Source organism: Hyla sarda, chromosome 3 (genome assembly GCF_029499605.1).
Source record: "Hyla sarda isolate aHylSar1 chromosome 3, aHylSar1.hap1, whole genome shotgun sequence".
Lineage (NCBI taxonomy): Eukaryota > Metazoa > Chordata > Amphibia > Anura > Hylidae > Hyla > Hyla sarda.
Genome location: NC_079191.1, coordinates 44,637,456 through 44,655,899, shown reverse-complemented (window position 1 = coordinate 44,655,899; position 18,444 = coordinate 44,637,456). Strand labels below are relative to the sequence as shown.

The 18,444-nt window shown below is 43.2% G+C and overlaps 1 protein-coding gene across 4 annotated transcripts in view; it reads left to right on the top strand.

The window, feature by feature from the left end:
- Positions 1-18,444, top strand: part of CMPK2 (cytidine/uridine monophosphate kinase 2) — a 47,836-nt gene that overhangs the window by 28,586 nt on the left and 806 nt on the right. For 3 of the 4 annotated variants that reach the window (XM_056564124.1, XM_056564121.1, XM_056564122.1), the window contains exons 2-6: positions 6,270-6,979; positions 9,426-9,537; positions 12,034-12,235; positions 17,082-17,315; positions 18,257-18,444. The exon at positions 18,257-18,444 is cut by the window's right edge and continues 806 nt beyond it. In XM_056564124.1, coding sequence (XP_056420099.1) covers positions 6,314-6,979; positions 9,426-9,537; positions 12,034-12,235; positions 17,082-17,315; positions 18,257-18,377 — 1,335 coding nt within the window. In that variant the 5' untranslated portion in view covers positions 6,270-6,313 and the 3' untranslated portion in view covers positions 18,378-18,444. Of the gene's footprint in view, positions 1-5,829; positions 6,980-9,425; positions 9,538-12,033; positions 12,236-17,081; positions 17,316-18,256 lie in introns of those variants that run through there. The other variant, XM_056564125.1, reaches the window with a different exon arrangement.

The window sequence follows — 18,444 nt, the reverse complement described above, 5'->3', positions numbered from 1 at the left end:
TGCAGTACTCCTTTAAATGGACACTGTCATTAAGACCAATTTTTGCTATTGCACTCCCTATGATAAATAAAAAATCTTTCTAATGTACTTTGTTTGAAAATAATGAAGTTTTCTATGTTTTGTGTTTAAAAAAGCTGTCACTAGGTGTCTCCCTTCTTGTCTAGAGCACATTCCCCCCCCTCCCCCCTCCCATCTCTTGCACAGACTTTGGACTCCTGCTGGCCTGGCAGAAGTCTAAAATCAGGAAATGCAGTCTGGAGTGCTGAGGGGGGTGTGTGCAGCCTTAGCCAATCATAGTTCACCTCACACTGAACTGCTCTGGGTTGTGTGTAGCAAAGTGAGGGAGGAAATCCCCATAGCAAACCCATCCTGCTCCAGACAGTTCCTTACATGCACAGAGGTGTCAGCAGAGAGCACTGTGGTCAGACAGAAAATAAATTCAAAAAGAAAAGAACTTCCTCTGGAGCATACAGCAGCTGATAAGCATTGGAAGGATTAGGATTTTCCCATAGACCTCTAAAGGTGTCCTGTGGTATCTGCACCAAGATGTTAGCAGTAGATCCTGTAAGTTGTGAGGTGCTGCCTCAATAGACATGTTCCTCCAGCACAGATCATTGATCAGATCTGGGTAATTTACTCTTTCTCATATTACTGATTCCTGAACAGTTTTTGCAGTGTGGCCAGGGGAAGATGGGGGTATTGTCCACTTGATACCAGGACCCAAGATTCCCAGTAGAACATTGCCCAGGGTACCACACTGTCTCCACCAGCTTGTCTTCTTTCTATAGTACATCCTGGTACCATCTCTTCCCCAGGTGATGCACATGCAGCCCGCTGTCCACATGATGTCAAATTAAATGCAATTTATGAGGTCAGACCACCTTTTCCCACTGCTCCATGGTCCATTCCTGATGCTCACTGTAAGCTGGTTTCAGTGGTGGACAGGTGTGGTGTCACAGTACGGAACACGCTACTACTACCTGTCCTTCCGGCAGATGTTGCTGCAGGTGTCCGTTCCGGCCCACATCTCCCGGGAGGGAAATGCCTTGTAAAATTGTATTGATTCTTGCTTGATTTGTGTTATTTATGCCTTTGTATCATTCATTTATGTTCATTGGCCGACATTTATCATTGTCTTTAGACAAGCAGGGTTTATTTGCGCCTTTTTTGTGCCTTTTGGTTCACACATTTCTGCTGATTTTGAGTTGCAATCCACTGATTTTGGCAATACACATGATAAAGAAGGGTTTTATAAATTGCGCTTTTCTGTGAAAAGGTGCAAAAAAGGCGCCAAGCCACTGAAAAGTCTCTAAAACTACACCAGCTCAGACTTAGCTTAGTTTTTTGGTGTATGTGAAGAGTACATTTTCAGAAAATGTGACCTGCACAAAATTTACCAAATTCTCTGTGACCATTTAATAAATTTGGTGCTCCTACACATTACAAGCACACAAAAAAAGGTATAGAAAAATACTTCACTTACCTACAATGATAAATGCAGGCCATTATGTCTATGTATCAATAATGTGTTATTTTTAGGACTGATGTACCTTTAAGAGACCTGCAGAGGAGTCATGGGATCAGCTGTGACCAATAGGAATTTCCTGCCTGAGTTTAGTGACCTGTCTAGGCAGGAAGGAGTTCAGTTTGAAGGAGAGGTTAGTGTGGAGAGAAGTCAGTTAGTGGAGCACTGTACAGAGTGAGAAGAGAAGTTGTGGATCAAAGTTGTGCAAGTGAGCAATAACACTACCTACAGGCGTTCTGTCATCCAGGAACAGTCCAAATCCTAAGTTTCAGGGAGAATAATAAAATGTTCCAACAGGGGCCATGTAGCACAAATCCGAGTAGAAAGCCTCAGGCAGCTCCGGTCCAAAAAGTCTAAAGTCTAAGCCTGGAAGTAATCTAATTCCGTGGATGCACTGTAGTGAGTCTTCAGTCAGTGTCAGTTGTCTCAAGTGTAAAGTCTAGCATCTAAAGTCTAAGATCTTACATAAAAAGTCTAAAGTCTTCAGTAATAAAAGGGAACCAATCATCAGCTTTTACCCTATATAATGCTTGGCAAAACGTTATATAGGGTAAAATCTTTATCCCCACCATCCCTGGTGGACGCTCCTGCCTGTGGGGATGGTGAGGATATGAACTTATAAGCTAGTCCCCACCGGCCATGCAAGTAGTCCCCTGGGAGGGGAGCTCCTCTTACCTAGTCCGGTTACTTCGGCCATCAGCGACGCCCTCTCGGCTTGATTGACGGGCCGCGTCATCAGTCTGCTCCGTCTGTTCAGTGAGCAGAGGGATGACATGGCTGTCAATCAAGTGGAGTGGGCATCGCTGCTGGCCGAAGTAACAGGACTAGGTAAGAGGAGCTCCCCACCCTGGGGACTACTTGCAGGGCCGGCGGGGACTAGCTTAAAAGTTCATATCCTCACCATCCCCACAGGCAGGAGCATCCCCCGGGGAGGGTGAGGATAAAGATTTTACCCTATATAACGCTTTGCCAAGCGTTTATATAGGGAACAAAAATCTGATAATTGGTTCCTTTTTAAGTCCAGTTAAGTCTAGTCACAAAAAAATTGGAGTACACTACAAGTCCCAGTGTGACTAGCCATTTCACTACTGACTACCTCTGCAACTCTCTGTGCTACTCTGCTGTGGAAAGACTGTATTTCTATGGTTATAACATCTACCTGCAATTTTTCTCACTAAACTCCTCAGTGGTTTTCTCTCATGTCTTTATTGCCCAGCACCTGGCCCAGGAGAACTGTAGCACATTGGCGCATGGTGGTTAACACTTCCCTGGCGTAACGAGTGATTTTCTGTCTGTTTGCTGCACCTCATTATAGCCTACCACACAGGGATCAGCATGGGCACTGTGACCAATTTGTAGCTATACAGAAGGTCCTGAGTGTACTCACACCTTTTTATCATAGCCAGGAATTTTTTTCCTTTTAAGATTGGACCAGGCAGTCTAGACTTTGCTCCTGATTCGCCCCAATGAGAACCACTACCCACTAGAAACATACCACAGTACTTGCTGTTTTGGAGATGTTTTGACCCGGTCGTCTTGTCAGTCACCCAGGTCCTTACACGTGCATAATACATTCTACCCCTAAACAGGAGCCATTGTCATAATCAATGTTCTCTTTTTCAGTAGTTTTAATGCTATGGCCAGTCAGTATATTTTATAATGTATCTTAGGATTGTCTAAGTTGTGTTCCCACTACTGAAAATTCTCAACACAATGATCATTCACTTTGCTGAAAAGATAAAGCCCAGCATGAGGACAAAGAAAGTACCCCTTGGAGACATGGGGGGGGGGGGGGGGGTTATTCATCAAGAGTGATGTAGGTGAACATAATTTTACCCCATTAATTCATGTGGTGGAAACTGTGTACCTGCGCCAGATTCATTACATGGTGCAGGGCAAGTGATAAATCTGGTGCTGATCACATTTCTTACTTCAGTACTCCACTTTGTATGGTTCCCCTCTGTGACTTTTTGAGCAACTTTTTATTCCGTGCAACAAAATGTGCGACATTTTAATAATGCTGTCCACAACCAGTTTTGTAAGCCAAGTCAGGGCTGGTGTAGATTTGCGCCTAATTTAGGGCTGTTGTGACAAAAGATGCGACAAGCCAAAAAGTCACATATGATGAATTCCTGACCACTGCGGCATATTAACTGAAATCATGACTTGGTATTTTCTTCTGGAAAAACCTTCTAAAGCAAAAGTCATAATGAAAAGTCTCAAAACTGCATCTGAGACAAACTGTGAGACAAATGTACAGTACTCCACAAAACCAGGGTAAAACCAATGATAACTTCCCCAATGGCGTGGTGAAAAATGTGTATGAACACCAAATGTACTATATCGTGCAGGGTATGTGATAACTAGGGTTTTAGTGCACACTTTTTATTTAGATATGGTGCCTTTTTAACCCCTTTTTGCTCCTAAAATGTGCGACTTTTTACAAATGATAAGTTCAAAGTATAACAGCCCTGTGTGGGACTTAATGGGGTACTCCACCCCTAGACATCTTATCCCCTAATCAAAGGATAGGGGATACGATGTCTGGTCATGGGAGGTCTGGCCGCTGGGACCCCCTGCAATCTCCGTGCTTGCACCCTGGCGTTTGAACGGCCATGGTCATTACATGACGCAGCGCCCTTTCCATTCATGTCTATAAGAGGGGGCATGTCGCTTGAGCAAAGCCGTCACGCCCCCCTTCCATAGACATGAATGAAAGGGGGCTGTGGTCGCCCAAACCTAGCCTTCTAAACATACTGTTTAGAATGCTAGGTGTTGCACAGAGATAGCGGGTTGTCCCAGCGGTGGGCCCCCTGCGATCAGACATCTTATCTTATCCCCTATCGTCTGGATTTGAGATAAGATGTCTAGAGGAGGAGTACCCCTGACATTTATCGTTGGCTTTAGACTGTTTTTTGGGTCTAGAAAAGGTGCAAGCAGGATTTATTTGCGCCATTTTGCGCCTTTTGGTTCACACATTTCTGCTGATTTTGCAATTGTGATGTCCCTGTTCGGGATATGGTCCCGTACAGTACTTAGGCCCTGACAGGTTGAGTCCCTCTGTGTCCTAGGGGCTCTCCTGCAGCGTCTCCCCCATAGTGTTATATATATTATGTATAAAGGACTTTTGAGGACCTTTGGGTTAATCACATGATACTGTTGTCACATGTTCAATTCACATGTTTTGTTACCCAGAGAGCACCAGCTAACCAGTTGATCTGCAGCTTGACCCATAGGCTCCTTGCTCAGCCCCCCTTTATAAGAGGGGGAGGTACTACAATCTCTCTCTTAGATCCTGAGGTCAAGTTCAGTCCAGACGTCTCAGAGCCAGTGTCCAGCACATCTGGAGGCCTCAAGCCTAAATTACAGCCACAAGTCAGTAAGTCAAGTCATCTCTGTCTGCTGTCACTATCTTTAGTCAAGTCAAGTCTATTATAGTCAGTGTGGCTGTCCTAAAGTCTTTCAAGTCACTGCAAGTCCCAACAAGCTGCAAGGTCCCCTGTGTTACTGGTCACCTCTCTGGCCTAGCTGTAAAGACTATACCATCTGTCTACCTCAGTAAAGCTACCATTAACCCTGACCTGGCCTTGGACTCTTATTTGCCCTGCCTAACTAGGACTAGCAGTGCTACCGTTCGGGTGGTTATCAGTAAAACCACGCCCTGGCCTCACTAACATTTAGGGGTTAATACCATCTGCCCCTGGGCTACAACATCTGCCCCATACCCCTCACATTGAACCCCTGTGGCACACCACACAATCCACTGATTCTGGTAATACACATGATATGGACGGGTTTTATGAACTGCGCCTTTTTGTGAAAAGGCGCAAAAAAGGCGCAAAGCCACTGAAAAGTCTCTAAAACTACACCAGTCCAGACTCAGCCTAGCTTTTTGGTGTATGTGAAGAGAGAAGTTTCAGAAAATGTGTACCTCCACAAAATGTATCAAATGATGTGCAACCTTTTAATAAAAAGAAATAAAATTACCAGCACACAAAAAAAGGTGTAGAAAAATGCTTCACCTACAATGATAAATGCTTCACTTACACCTACAATGATAAATGCTTCACTTACACCTACAATGATAAATGCTTCATTTACACCTACAATGATAAATGCTTCACTTACACCTACAATGATAAATGCTTCACTTACACCTACAATGATAAATGCCACCCTTCATCCTCATTAAAGTTTTTTTTTTTTTGAGGGGCAGGGGAATTTTACACTTCACTTCAATAGATGTGCTGCCCAGCACAGCCACTACATAATGAACTGAACAATCTGCTTCCTGTCTTTGGCTGTCCGGTAATGCTGGGAGTTGTAGTTTTGCAACAGCTGGCGACATACTGGTTGGGAAACACTGCAATAAATGCTGCAGAAGAATCGGCAGTCTGATGAATGGATATATTATATTTGCAGTCAGGAAGGAATCAGCCTTATAGGGGGTTTCCCTACCTCTGGATCAACACATTACTGACTCAATAGGGTTATAGTTATAGTTTGAACTTTTAAACCTTATATAATTATGTCCCTATTCTCTTTCGTTTCATCACACGTAACCTTCTCCTCTCAGCTAAGCAGCTGCCAACAGAACAGAACAGCTCGGAAACTGGAAAGTCTACAGGGTGACGTCACCAGCCAGGAAATAGAAACTAAGCTGGGAAGACAACACAGGGAGCGTGCACGACGAGTTTCCTTTCTCTGCAGTAACAGATTTTACTTTCCTTTCTCTCCCCTCCAGGAAGAACATGAAGGATCCTGGGTGTTTTATATCAGACCGTCCCGATGCAATGTTGGAGAAACCACCGACTTGGTCTTCAAGTTCTCTTCTACGTAAGATCTGGACTCACAAACAGCGTAAGAATGGCCGCTTCTTCCATGGAGCTGAAGTCCCGGATGTTTGCAGTGGAACCAAGTAGTTTTTCCTCTAATCCCTTCTATTTTAGAACATTCAGTGATGGACAACAGGCACCATCGATGACCCCTGATGACTGGCCAATGCTGGCTCATGGAGGACATGCCTTCTCTGTATGTCTAACTATGGGGCATAGAGTTAACACTGCAAGACTGCACAAGGTATTGGGACAACAGGTATCTCAACAGCTTCCAGGTAGTGAGATCTTAAGATTAATCTCCTATAGTCCGGAGAACCTACACGGGTCCATACAGAAGGGTTTCTTCATCTTGGCCCCTCATTCCTTCACTGATGCACAGAGGAGACTGTGCAGTGTCCTCAGGGGGTACAAGCAGGACGTCCAGCTGTGCAGCTACAGAATAGGAGAAGGACGAGAGATCTGGCAATGTCTATGGGAACTGAATGGAGAAGCAAAGGAGATGGTGAGGTCCCAAGTGCGGAGAGTGGATGAACCGGTGTCATCTCCGTTTGTGGACAATATTAAAGGTTCCGCTGTGTTCTACTCATTGGAAGAGGCATGTGAAGTGCTAGAAGAGGTAAGAGATCTATACCAGATGGTTATATAGCAATGTTTCCCAACCAAGGTGCCTCCAGCTGTTGCAAAACTACAACTCCTAGCATGCCTAGCATGCTGGGAGTTGTAGTTTTGCAACAGCTGAAGGCACCCTGGTTGGGAAACACTGTCATATAGAGATAAGAGGCACTACACAGAATGCTTATCTCCTCCTGCAGAAGTCTGTTACACAGAGGAAGTTAAAGGGGTACTCCTCTGGAAAGTATATATATATATATATATATATATATATATATATATAATCCCAAAATAAAGCAGCACTACTTATCCAGTCCAACCAAAAAATTGGTGCCAGCGTCCCAAAGGACTTGATCAGAGTCCATCCAAGATAAAGACCAGATACAGGCGCAGCACTCCAACAAAATAAGTGATTTAATATCTCATGTCAGCATTACAACGTTTCAGCTCCTCCTGGAGCCTTTTTCAAGCATGCTTGAAAAAGGCTCCAGGAGGAGCTGAAACGTTGTAATGCTGACATGAGATATTAAATCACTTATTTTGTTGGAGTGCTGCGCCTGTATCTGGTTTTTATATATATATATATATATATATATATATATATATATATATATATATATATATTTTTTTTTCTAAATCAACTGGTGCCAGAAAGATAAACAGATTTGTATATTACTTCTAGTTAAAAATCTTAATCCTTCCAGTACTTATCAGCTTCTGTATGTTGCACAGGAAGTTCTTTTCTTTCTGAATTTCTTTTCTGCCTGACCACAGTGCTCTTTGCTGACACCTCTGTCCATTTTAGGAACTGTGTAGAGTAGGAGCAAATCCCCATAGCAAGACTATCTCGCTCTGGACAGTTCCTGACATGGACAGAGGTGTCAACAGAGAGCACTGTGGTCAGACAGAAAGGAAATTCAAAAAGAAAAGAGCTTCCTGTGGAGTATACAGCAGCTGATAAGTACTGGAAGGATTAAGATTTTTTAAATAAAAGTAATTTACAAATCTGTTTAACTTTCTGGCACCAGTTGATTAAAAAAATTATGTTTTCCAGAGGAGTACCCCTTTAAGTAGCCATGGACTGACATGTAGTGCACTAGTGTCATTGTGTATTGAATGGTTTTGTTGTGCAGATGCTGCAAAAAATGATGATACATACTTCAGCTGCTTGAGAACATCATGCTACACACCTCAGCAGCTGCAGAACATCATAATATACACCTGAGTTGCTGCAGAACATCATAATATATGCCTCAGCTGCTGTATAGCATCATAAAACACCCTTCAGCTGCTACAGAACATCATAGAGATGAGCGAACTTACAGTAAATTCGATTCGTCATGAACTTCTCGGCTCGGCAGTTGATGACTTTTCCTGCGTAAATTAGTTCAGCCTTCAGGTGCTCCGGTGGGCTGGAAAAGGTGGATACATTCCTAGGAAAGAGTCTCCTAGGACTGTATCCACCTTTTCCAGCCCATGGGAGAACCTGAAAGCTGAACTAATTTATGCAGGAAAAGTCATCAACTGCTGAGCTGAGAAGTTCGTGACAAATTGAATTTACTGTAAGTTCGCTCATCTCTAATCATAATACACACCCCAGCTGCTGTATGACATCATAATACACACCCCAGCTGCTGTATAGCATCATAATACACACATCAGCTGCTGTATGGCATCATAATACACACCCCAGCTGCTGTATAACATCATAATACACACCCCAGCTGCTGTATAACATCATAATACACACCCCAGCTGCTGTATGACATTATAATACACACCCCAGCTGCTGTATGGCATCATAATACACACCCCAGCTGCTGTATAACATCATAATACACACCCAGCTGCTGTATGACATCATAATACACACTCCAGCTGCTGTATAACATCATAATACACACCCCAGCTGCTGTATAACATCATAATACACACCCCAGCTGCTGTATAACATCATAATACACACCCCAGCTGCTTTATGACATCATAATACACACCCCAGCTGCTGTATGACATAATACACAACCAGCTGCTGTATGACATCATAATACACACCCCAGCTGCTGTATGACATAATACACACCTCTGCTGCTGTATGACATAATACACACCCCAGCTGCTGTATGATATCATAATACGCATCCCAGCTGCTGTATAACATCATAATACACACATCAGCTGCTGTATGACATCATAATACACACCCCAGCTGCTGTATAACATCACAATTCAAACCCCAGCTGCTGTATAACATCATAATACACACCCCAGCTGCTGTATAACATCATAATGCACACCTCAGATGTAGCCTTTGACCTTTATTGAAAAGTAATTGGGTGTTTCAAATTGCTTGATGGTATGTAGCTATAGACCTGTGTGTTTCCTGTATAGTTTTATATGTTAATATCGCCACTCACCTATGTATACGGTCACACTTATTTCTGCTGTAGTGTTCCACGGTTATCCCTGAAGCTAAGAAGGTTTTGGCCTCAGTGGAGCAGTATAGGACTATGAAGAGAGGACACTTTCCTATCATTGTTGTCGAGGGGCTTGATGCCACAGGTAAGATGGTGTAAATGCTCTGCAACTGTACTTAGCTGTGCGCAAATCATGGTAAAACTTTATTATCTATCGCCTCTAGGGGGAGCTCCCTGCATACTGATTAAATAGGAACCTATGCTTTTCTAGCCCTCAAATAAAACATACCAATGAAAAGCAGACAAACATAGTAACGAAAAAAAATAATTGGTTGGATTGGTTCAGTGCTGAGACCCCCTTGATCTGTAGGTATAGTCGGGAGAAGCACTTCACTCCCCGACTCGCCACTCTATCCTACTCATTTCAGAAGGCAGGCTCCATAGACTTAGAATGTAGGCCATCTCCTGCAATGAGTAGGATCAAGCACGAGGCGGGAAGTCAAGTCCTTCTATCAGCTATATTAAGAGACTGTGGGGTCTCAGCACTAAGGATACATTCACATGAGCAGACCCACAGCGTATTTTACCCTGCAGATCCGCCACTGAAGGACCGATGCATTCTGCCTTTACATGTGCCTGGTTGGAGAGGCAATACGCCGCTATGAGTAGACACACTGCGATGTGCGAGTTGTCACGCATGCGCGGTGTACTCGCACACATCGCGGCCGCTCTATCCAGCTCAGCGAGGAGCGGGTATACTGCGCATGCGCGCTGCGACTTGCACATCGCAGTGTGTCTGCTCGTATTGTATTGTGTATTGCCGCTCCGAGCAGGCACATGTAAAGCCACCATGCAGGGGTCCTTCAGCGGAGGATCTGCAGAGTAAAATACACTGTGGGTATGCTCGTGTGAACGTACCCTTAAACCCCCAACTGATCAAAATATTTGGCATTTGTGTGTGTCAAGTTATTTTTTTTCTTAAATGACAAAAATGTTTTAAACCCTATGGCCATATGTAAGTATACATCAGCATCAGAGGTGTACAGAGTCAGAGGGCTGAATAGCGAGAATGAGACCCCCGAGGACCCCACCACTCCACCCTCTGAACTGCTAATCCAGGGAAAGGGAAAAGCCTTAGAGATGGTGCGCTGCATCTTGGATGGACAATGAATCAGCAGAATGTCCCTGTTCCACAACTGATTTTGGCATCATCCCCAGCATCACAAAACCTAAACATTAATTTAAAGAGGACCTGTGGCCAACCCCCCAAAACTGTGAGATTTTACTGTCATTAAATAGCTTAGGATGCCCTGATCACACACCTTCAGGTGATGGGCGGAGTTATACAGTCAACGAGTGTGGATGTTGCACATTGTGGGGTGTGTATACCTAATACACCCCCCCCTCCTCCCAGATGGTATAATCCCACCAATCACCTGATATCACTCCCATTATTAAAATGAAGTTCACGCCCATCTGACTATTCCCTGAATTGTCAGACAAACTATTAACCCTCATATCTCCGGAATGGGAGGGCATATCAAGAATCTGTAAAAAGCTGTGTGAACAGGGCACTCTAAGCTATTATACTCTCATTTTATGGGTGGGCCACAGGTCCTTTTAAAGAGTGTTTTCCCCCATTTTTTTAATAATGCCGGTTTTAAAGCCATCGTTAGAAGTGGATTTAAAAAGAGAACTTTCAGTCTTTCTTCCATGTGTGATCTAGTCCTATCTTTAAAGGGGAACTCCGGTGGAAAACTTTTTTTTTTTTTTGTTTTAAATTAACTGGTGCCAGAAAGTTAAACAGATTTGTAAATTACTTCTATTAAAAAATTCTAATCCTCCTAGTACTTATTAGCTGCTGAATACTACAGAGGAAATTATTTTCTTTTTGGAACACAGAGCTCTCTGCTGACATCCCGAGCACAGTGCTCTCTGCTGACATCTCTGTCCATTTTAGGAACTGTGCAGAGTAGAAGAAAATCCCCATAGAAAACATGTGCTGTTCTGGACAGTTCCTAAAATGGACAAAGATGTCAGCAGAGAGCACCGTGGTCATGATGTCAGCAGAGAGCTCTGTGTTCCAAAAAGAAAATAATTTTTTCTGTAGTATTCAGCAGCTAATAAGTACTAGAAGGATTAAGATTTTTTTACAGAAGTAATTTACAAATCTGTTTAACTTTCTGGCACCAGTTGATAAAAAAAAAAAAAAAAAAAAAAAAGTTTTCCAATGGAGTACCCCTTTAACTGCAACAACTGCATAAAAAAACCTAAATGTGAGAACACACCCTAAGAGCACCCTTAAAGGAAACCTATCATCACTTTTATGCTGCCTGAACCAAGGTTTATCAGTATGGTCCCTGGGGGCTTTTCCCCACCGGCCTTGATTGATAGATTTTTTTTTTTCTGTTTGGGTACAGGGAGGACAGGGGAGAAGACACCAGGGACCACCCTAATGACTTGGGGTTCAGTCAGCATGAAAGTGATGACATGATCCCTTTAAATTGTGCTGATAAATTACTCATTCGGTCTAGTGTGGTTCCAGGCCACAATTTTACTTTAATTTCCACAATCATCGTAGTCACTGACTAATATTCCCCCTTGATATATGTACAAATAGCTTGTGATTTCTTCCTTGTAGGAAAATCCACTCTGACCGAGTCTCTTAAGAGTCACCTAAATGCCGCGTTACTGAAGTCACCTCCTGATTCCATCAGCCAGTGGAGATCGATCTTTGATTCAGAGTCATCGCTAATTAAAAGAGCGTATTATGCTGTGGGCAACTACATTGGAGCTGCGGAAATAGCGAACGCATCAAAAACATCTCCAGTTGTTTTGGACAGGTTAGTGTAAAAAAAAAAAAAGAGATATAACTCTTCAATAGGCACTGTGTCATTTGAACAAGCTGTGCATAGATCAAGAGTAAAGGCGAATATAAGAAACTTTGTAATATATCTTATCAGACAAAAATGCTTCTTTCTCCTGTTATCAAGCTTCTTCCCTCTCCCAAAATCACCACCCTCTCAAATCTTCTTCTCTGCAAATCAGCTCAGCTTGATCCTGTGTCTGCAAGACAAGCAATACAAGTCTATGGAGAAGGGAGGAGCTCTGCCCACCAGCTCTGGGAGACCTGCAAATTATAGATGAAGCATGCAGAACAGAAATCTGCTAAAAAAAAATGCCATATACAAGTTATATAATGCCCATAGAGCTGCTCCTCATGTACACGCAGGGCAGCTTATCCTTAACCCCTTAAGGACCAGGCACGTATGAGTACATTCCTGCACCCTGGGTCTTAAGGACCAGGCACGTACTCATACGTCTGTGGGAATTTCGGTCCCCGCCACGCGCCGGGCGGGGACCGGACCGGGTGACTGCTGATATCGATCAGCAGTCACCCTGCGCAAATGCACAGGGGGGTTATCAGACCCCCCCATGTCGGCGATCGGCGCAAATCGCAAGTGAATTCACACTTGCGATTTGCGCGATTACGGGTCATTACGGGTCTATGGTGACCCGGTGACCTGGAATATAAGGGGGATCGCGGGTGTCTAAGACACCCACAATCCCCCTGAAGAGATAGTAGTGAGGTGGCAGGGGTGCCACCCCTCCTATCCCTGCTATTGGTGGTCTAGATTCGACCACCAATAGCAGATCTGGGGTGGGGGGGTTAACTTTCGTTTTCCCCATCCTGCCCACCCACAATAGGCGGGGCAGAATGGGGAAACTACGGGTGCCGAAGATCCACTTCACGATCTGTGGAGGCTGCGGGCGACGATCAGCATCGAAGATCGGCGGGCGGAGATGTCGTGCAGCAGGCTCCCTGGATCCGACGGAAGCCGGTAAGTTGCCTAGCAACATCTGGAGGGCTGCAGTCCAAGACCACTATATAGTGATCTCTATACTGTAGCACTCCAGATGTTGCAAAACTACAACTCCTAGCATGCCCAGACAGCTGTTTGGGCATGCTGGGAGTTGTAGTTTTGCAACAGCTGGAGGACTACAGTTTAAGACCACTATATGGTAGTCTCTGAAATATAGCCCTCCAGATCTTGCAAAACTACAACTCCTAGCATGCCCACACAACTGTTTGCTGTCTGGGCAAGCTGGGATTTGTAGTTTTGCAGCATCTGGAGGGCCACAGTTTGCAGTGGTCTCTATACTGTAGCTCTCCAGATGTTGCAAAACTGCAAATCCCAGCATGCCCAAACAGCTATCAGCTGTCTCGGCATGCTGGGAGTTGTAGTTGCGATCCCTCCAGCTGTTGCATAACTACATCTCCCAGAATGCCCTTCGGTGATCAGTACATGCTGGGAGTTGTAGTTTTGCAACAGCTGGAGGCTCACTGGTTGGAAAATATTGAGTTAGATAACAGAACCTAACTGAAGGTTTTCCAACCAGTGTGCCTCCAGCGGTTGCAAAAGTACAACTCCCAGCATGCACGGTCTGTCAGTACATTCTGGGAGTTGTAGTTTTGAAACAGCTGGAGATTTGCCCCCCCCATGTGAACGTACAGGGTACATTCACACGGGCAGGCTTCCAGTAAGTTCTCTGCTTCAAGTATGAGCTGCGGCAAATTTTTCGCCGCAGCGCAAACTCCTAGCAGGGAACTCACTGTAAACCTCCGCCAGTGTGAATGTACCCCAAAAACACTACACTACACTAACACATAATAAAGGGTAAAACACTACATATACACCCCCTTACACTGCCCCCCCCCCAATAAAAATTTTGTATTGTACGGCAGTGTTTCCAAAACAGAGCCTCCAGCTGTTGCAAAACAACAACTCCCAGCATTTCTGGACAGCTACTGACTGTCCAGGCATGCTGGGAGTTTAGCAACAGCTGGAGGCACCCTGTTTGGGAATCACTGGCGTAGAATACCCCTATGTCCACCCCTATGCAATCCCTAATTTAGTCCTCAAATGTGCATGGCGCTCTCTCACTTCGGAGCCCTGTCGTATTTCAAGGAAAGAGGTTAGGGCCACATATGGGGTATTTCCGTACTCGGGAGAAATTGCACTACAAATTTGGGAGCTTTTTCTCCTTTTACCCCTTATGAAAAGGAAAAGTTGGGGTCTACACCAGCCTGTTAGTGTAAAAAAAAGAATTTTTTTTACACTAACATGCTGGTGTTGCCCTTTACTTTTTATTTTCACAAGAGGTAAAAGGAAAAAAAGACATTTGTAACGCAGTTTCTCTTGAGTACGGAAATACCCCATATGTGGGCGTAAAATGCTCTGCGGGCGCATAACAAGGCTCAAGAGTGAGAGCGCACTATGTACATTTGAAGCCTACATTGGTGATTTGCACAGGGGTGGCTAATTTTACAGCGGTTCTGACATAAACGAAAAAAAAAAAAATACCAACATGTGACCCCATTTTGGAAACAACACCCCTCACGGAATGTAACAAGGGGTATAGTGAGCCTTAACACCCCACAGGTGTTTGACAAATTTTCGTTAAAGTTGGATGGGAAAATGAAAAAAATTATTTTTTTTCACTAAAATGCTGGTGTTACCCTAAATTTTTCATTTTCACAAGGGAAAATAGGAAAAAAGCCCCCCCAAAATTTGTAACCCCATTTCTTCTGAGTAACAAAATACCCCAAATGTGGATGTAAAGTGCTCGGCGGGCGAACTACAATGCTCAGAAGTGAAGGAGCGCCATTGGGATTTTGAAGAGAAAATGTGTCCGGAATTGAAGGCCACGTGTGTTTACAAAGCCCCCATAGTGCCAGAACAATGGATCCCACCAACATGTGACCCCATTTTGGAAACTACACCCCTCACGTAATGTAATAAGGGGTACAGTGAGCATTTACGCCCTACAGGTGTCTGACAGATTTTTGGAACAGTGGTCCGTGAAAATGAAAAATTTAAATTTTTCATTTGCTCAGCCCACTGTTCCAAAGATCTGTCAAATGTCAGTGGGGTGTAAATACTTATTAAATTCTGTGAGGGGTGTAGTATCCAAAATGGGGTCACATGTGGGGGGTCCACTGTTCTGGCACCACGGGGGACTTTGTAAACGCACATGGCCCCTGACTACCATTCCAAACAAATGCACTCTTCAAAAGCTCAATCCTCTTCTGAGCATTGTAGTGCGACCACAGGGCACTTGACGTCCACACATGGGGTATTTCCATACTCAGAAGAAATGGGGTTACAAATTGTGGGGGTATTTTCTGCTATTAACCCTTGCAAAAATGTGAAATTTGGGGGGAAACACACATTTTAGTGAATTTTTTTTTTTTACATATGCAAAAGTCGTGAAACCCCTGTGGGGTATTAAGGCTCACTTATTTCCTTGTTACGTTCCTCAAGGGGTCTAGTTTCCAAAATGGTATGGCATGTGTTTTTTTTTTGCTGTTCTAGCACCATAGGGGCTTCCTAAATGCAACATGCCCCCCAAAAACCATTTCAGAAAAATGTACTCTCCAAAATCCCCTTGTTGCTCCTTCGCTTCTGAGCCCTCTACTGCGCCCGCCGAACACTTTACATAGACATATGAGATATGTGCTTACTCGAGAGAAATTGGGCTACAAATGCAAGTATACATTTTCTCCTATTACTCCTTGTAAAAATTCAAAAATTGGGTCTACAAGAACATGGAAGTGTAAAAAATGAAGATTGTGAATTTTCTCCTTCACTTTGCTGCTATTTCTGTGAAACACCTAAAGGGTTAAAACACTGACTGAATGTCATTTTGAATACTTTCGGGGGTTCAGTTTTTATAATGGGGTCTTTTATGGGGTATTTCTAATATGAAGACCCTTCAAATCCACTTCAAACCTGAACTGGTCCCTGAAAAATAGTGAGTTTGAAAATTTTGTGAAAAATTGGAAAATTGCTGCTGAACTTTGAAGCCCTCTGGTGTCTTCCAAAAGTAAAAACTTGTCAATTTTATGATGCAAACATAAAGTAGACATATTGGAAATGTGAATAAAAAATTTTTTTTGTGGGGAATATCCATTTTCTCTACAAGCAGAGAGTTTCAAAGTTAGAAAAAATTTTCATAAAATTTTGGGATTTTTCACCAAGAAAGGATGCAAGTTACCACAAAAATTTACCACTATGTTAAAGTAGAATATGTCACGAAAAAACAGTCTCGGAATCAGAATGATAACTAAAAGCATTCCAGAGTTATTAATGTTTAAAGTGACAGTGGTCAGATGTTCAAAAAATGCTCTGGTCCTAAGGTGTAAAATGGCCTGGTCCTTAAGGGGTTAAAGGGGCTATCCAGGAAAAAAAAATTTTTATATATATTAACTGGCTCCAGAGAGTTAAACAGATTTGTAAATTACATCTATTAAAAAATCTTAATCCTTTCAGTACTTATTATATGCTGAAGTTGATTTGTTCTTTTCTGTCTGATGACACATGTCTCGGGAACTGTCCAGAGTAGAAGCAAATCCCCATAGCAAACCTCTTCTACTCTGTGCAATTCCCGAGACAAGCAGAGATGTCAGCAGAGAGCATTATTGCCAGGCAGAAAAGAACAACTCATCTTCAGCAGCTGATAATTATTGGAAGGAGTAAGATTTTTTAATAGAAGTAATTTACAAATCTGTTTAACTTTATGGAGCCAAGGGTATTTTCCTGGAATACCCCTTTAAATGGGCATTAAGAAATGACTGGTACGCTTTGAGAGTAAAGGCTTTAATCGGTATGTGTCTGGTCTTTATAGGTTCTGGCACAGCACAGCTGCCTATGCTATAGCCACCGAAATAGGAGGTGACCTCCACAACCTACCAGAGCCTCACCATGACGTCTACCATTGGCCAGATGATCTCCTTAGGCCTGACCTTGTCCTTCTGTTGACTGTCTGTGATGAGGAGAGAATCCGTCGTATCCAGAGCCGGGGCCTTACTGTGACAAAAGAAGAAAAGGAATTAGAAGTTAACAGCATCTTTAGACGAAAGTAGGTGTCTGCCACCCCTTATATCAGTGGTCTTCAAACTGTGGCCCTCCATATGTTGCAAAACTACAACTCCCAGCATGCCCGGACAGCCAACGGCTGTCCGGGCATGCTGGGAGTTGTAGTTTTGCAACATCTAGAGGTCCACAGTTTGGAGATCACTGCGTTATATCAAATCATTTGGTGCCAGAAAGTTAAACAGATTTGTAAATTATTTCTATTTAAAAATTTTAAAATGGACAGAGATGTCAGCAGAGAGCACTGTGCTCATGATGTCAGCAGAGAGCTCTGTGTTCCAAAAAGAAAAGCATTCCCTCTGTAGTGTTCAGCAGCTAATAAGTACTGGAAGGTTTAAGATTAGTTTAATAGGCGTAATTTACAAATCTTTAATATTGGTTTACTATGTGTTTTATTTTTATTTTTTTAATCATGAAAGAATCAAGTGATTTATTTATTTATTTATTTTTTGTTTTTTTGTTTTAATGAAAAAGATACCACAGGGGATAAAATGCCAATGAAAAAATGCCACATTGTTTGTAATCCCAACCCTAAAGGGGTTTTCCAGGATTTTTTTTAATGGGCTAATTTCAAGATAGGCAATCAATATGTAATCGGTAGGGGTTCTTATACCCAGCACCGCCCCCTCCCCCCTAAATTACTGTTTACCAGAGCCATGGTGTCCACAGAAGCAGACAGCTCCATATATTGTGTAGTGGCCGTACTGAGTTACTGCATTCACTTCAATTAGAGCTGATCTGCAGTAACCAAGCATGGCCACTACACAATGTGTGGAGCTGTCCAATCCAACAAAAAGGGATCCGTAAAAACCAAGTCCACAAATTCTAGCCCTCTATCGCTGCTGGACAAAGACCATCTGACCATATTGTACCGATAGCAGGTAGGTCTCCCACAAACCCTAACCGTTCTTGTTGTTGTTTTTCTAGAGTGGAAGAAGTCTATAAGAGAATGGAGGACCCGGGCTGCGTTATTATTGATGCCAGCCCCTCTATGGAGACGGTTTTACAGGAGGCAATCCATGTTATTAAGAAACATTGTGACATCTAATTGGGAATATCTCAAATGAAAATATATACTGAATCAGACTCCTTTTATCTAATATGTTTTTATTATC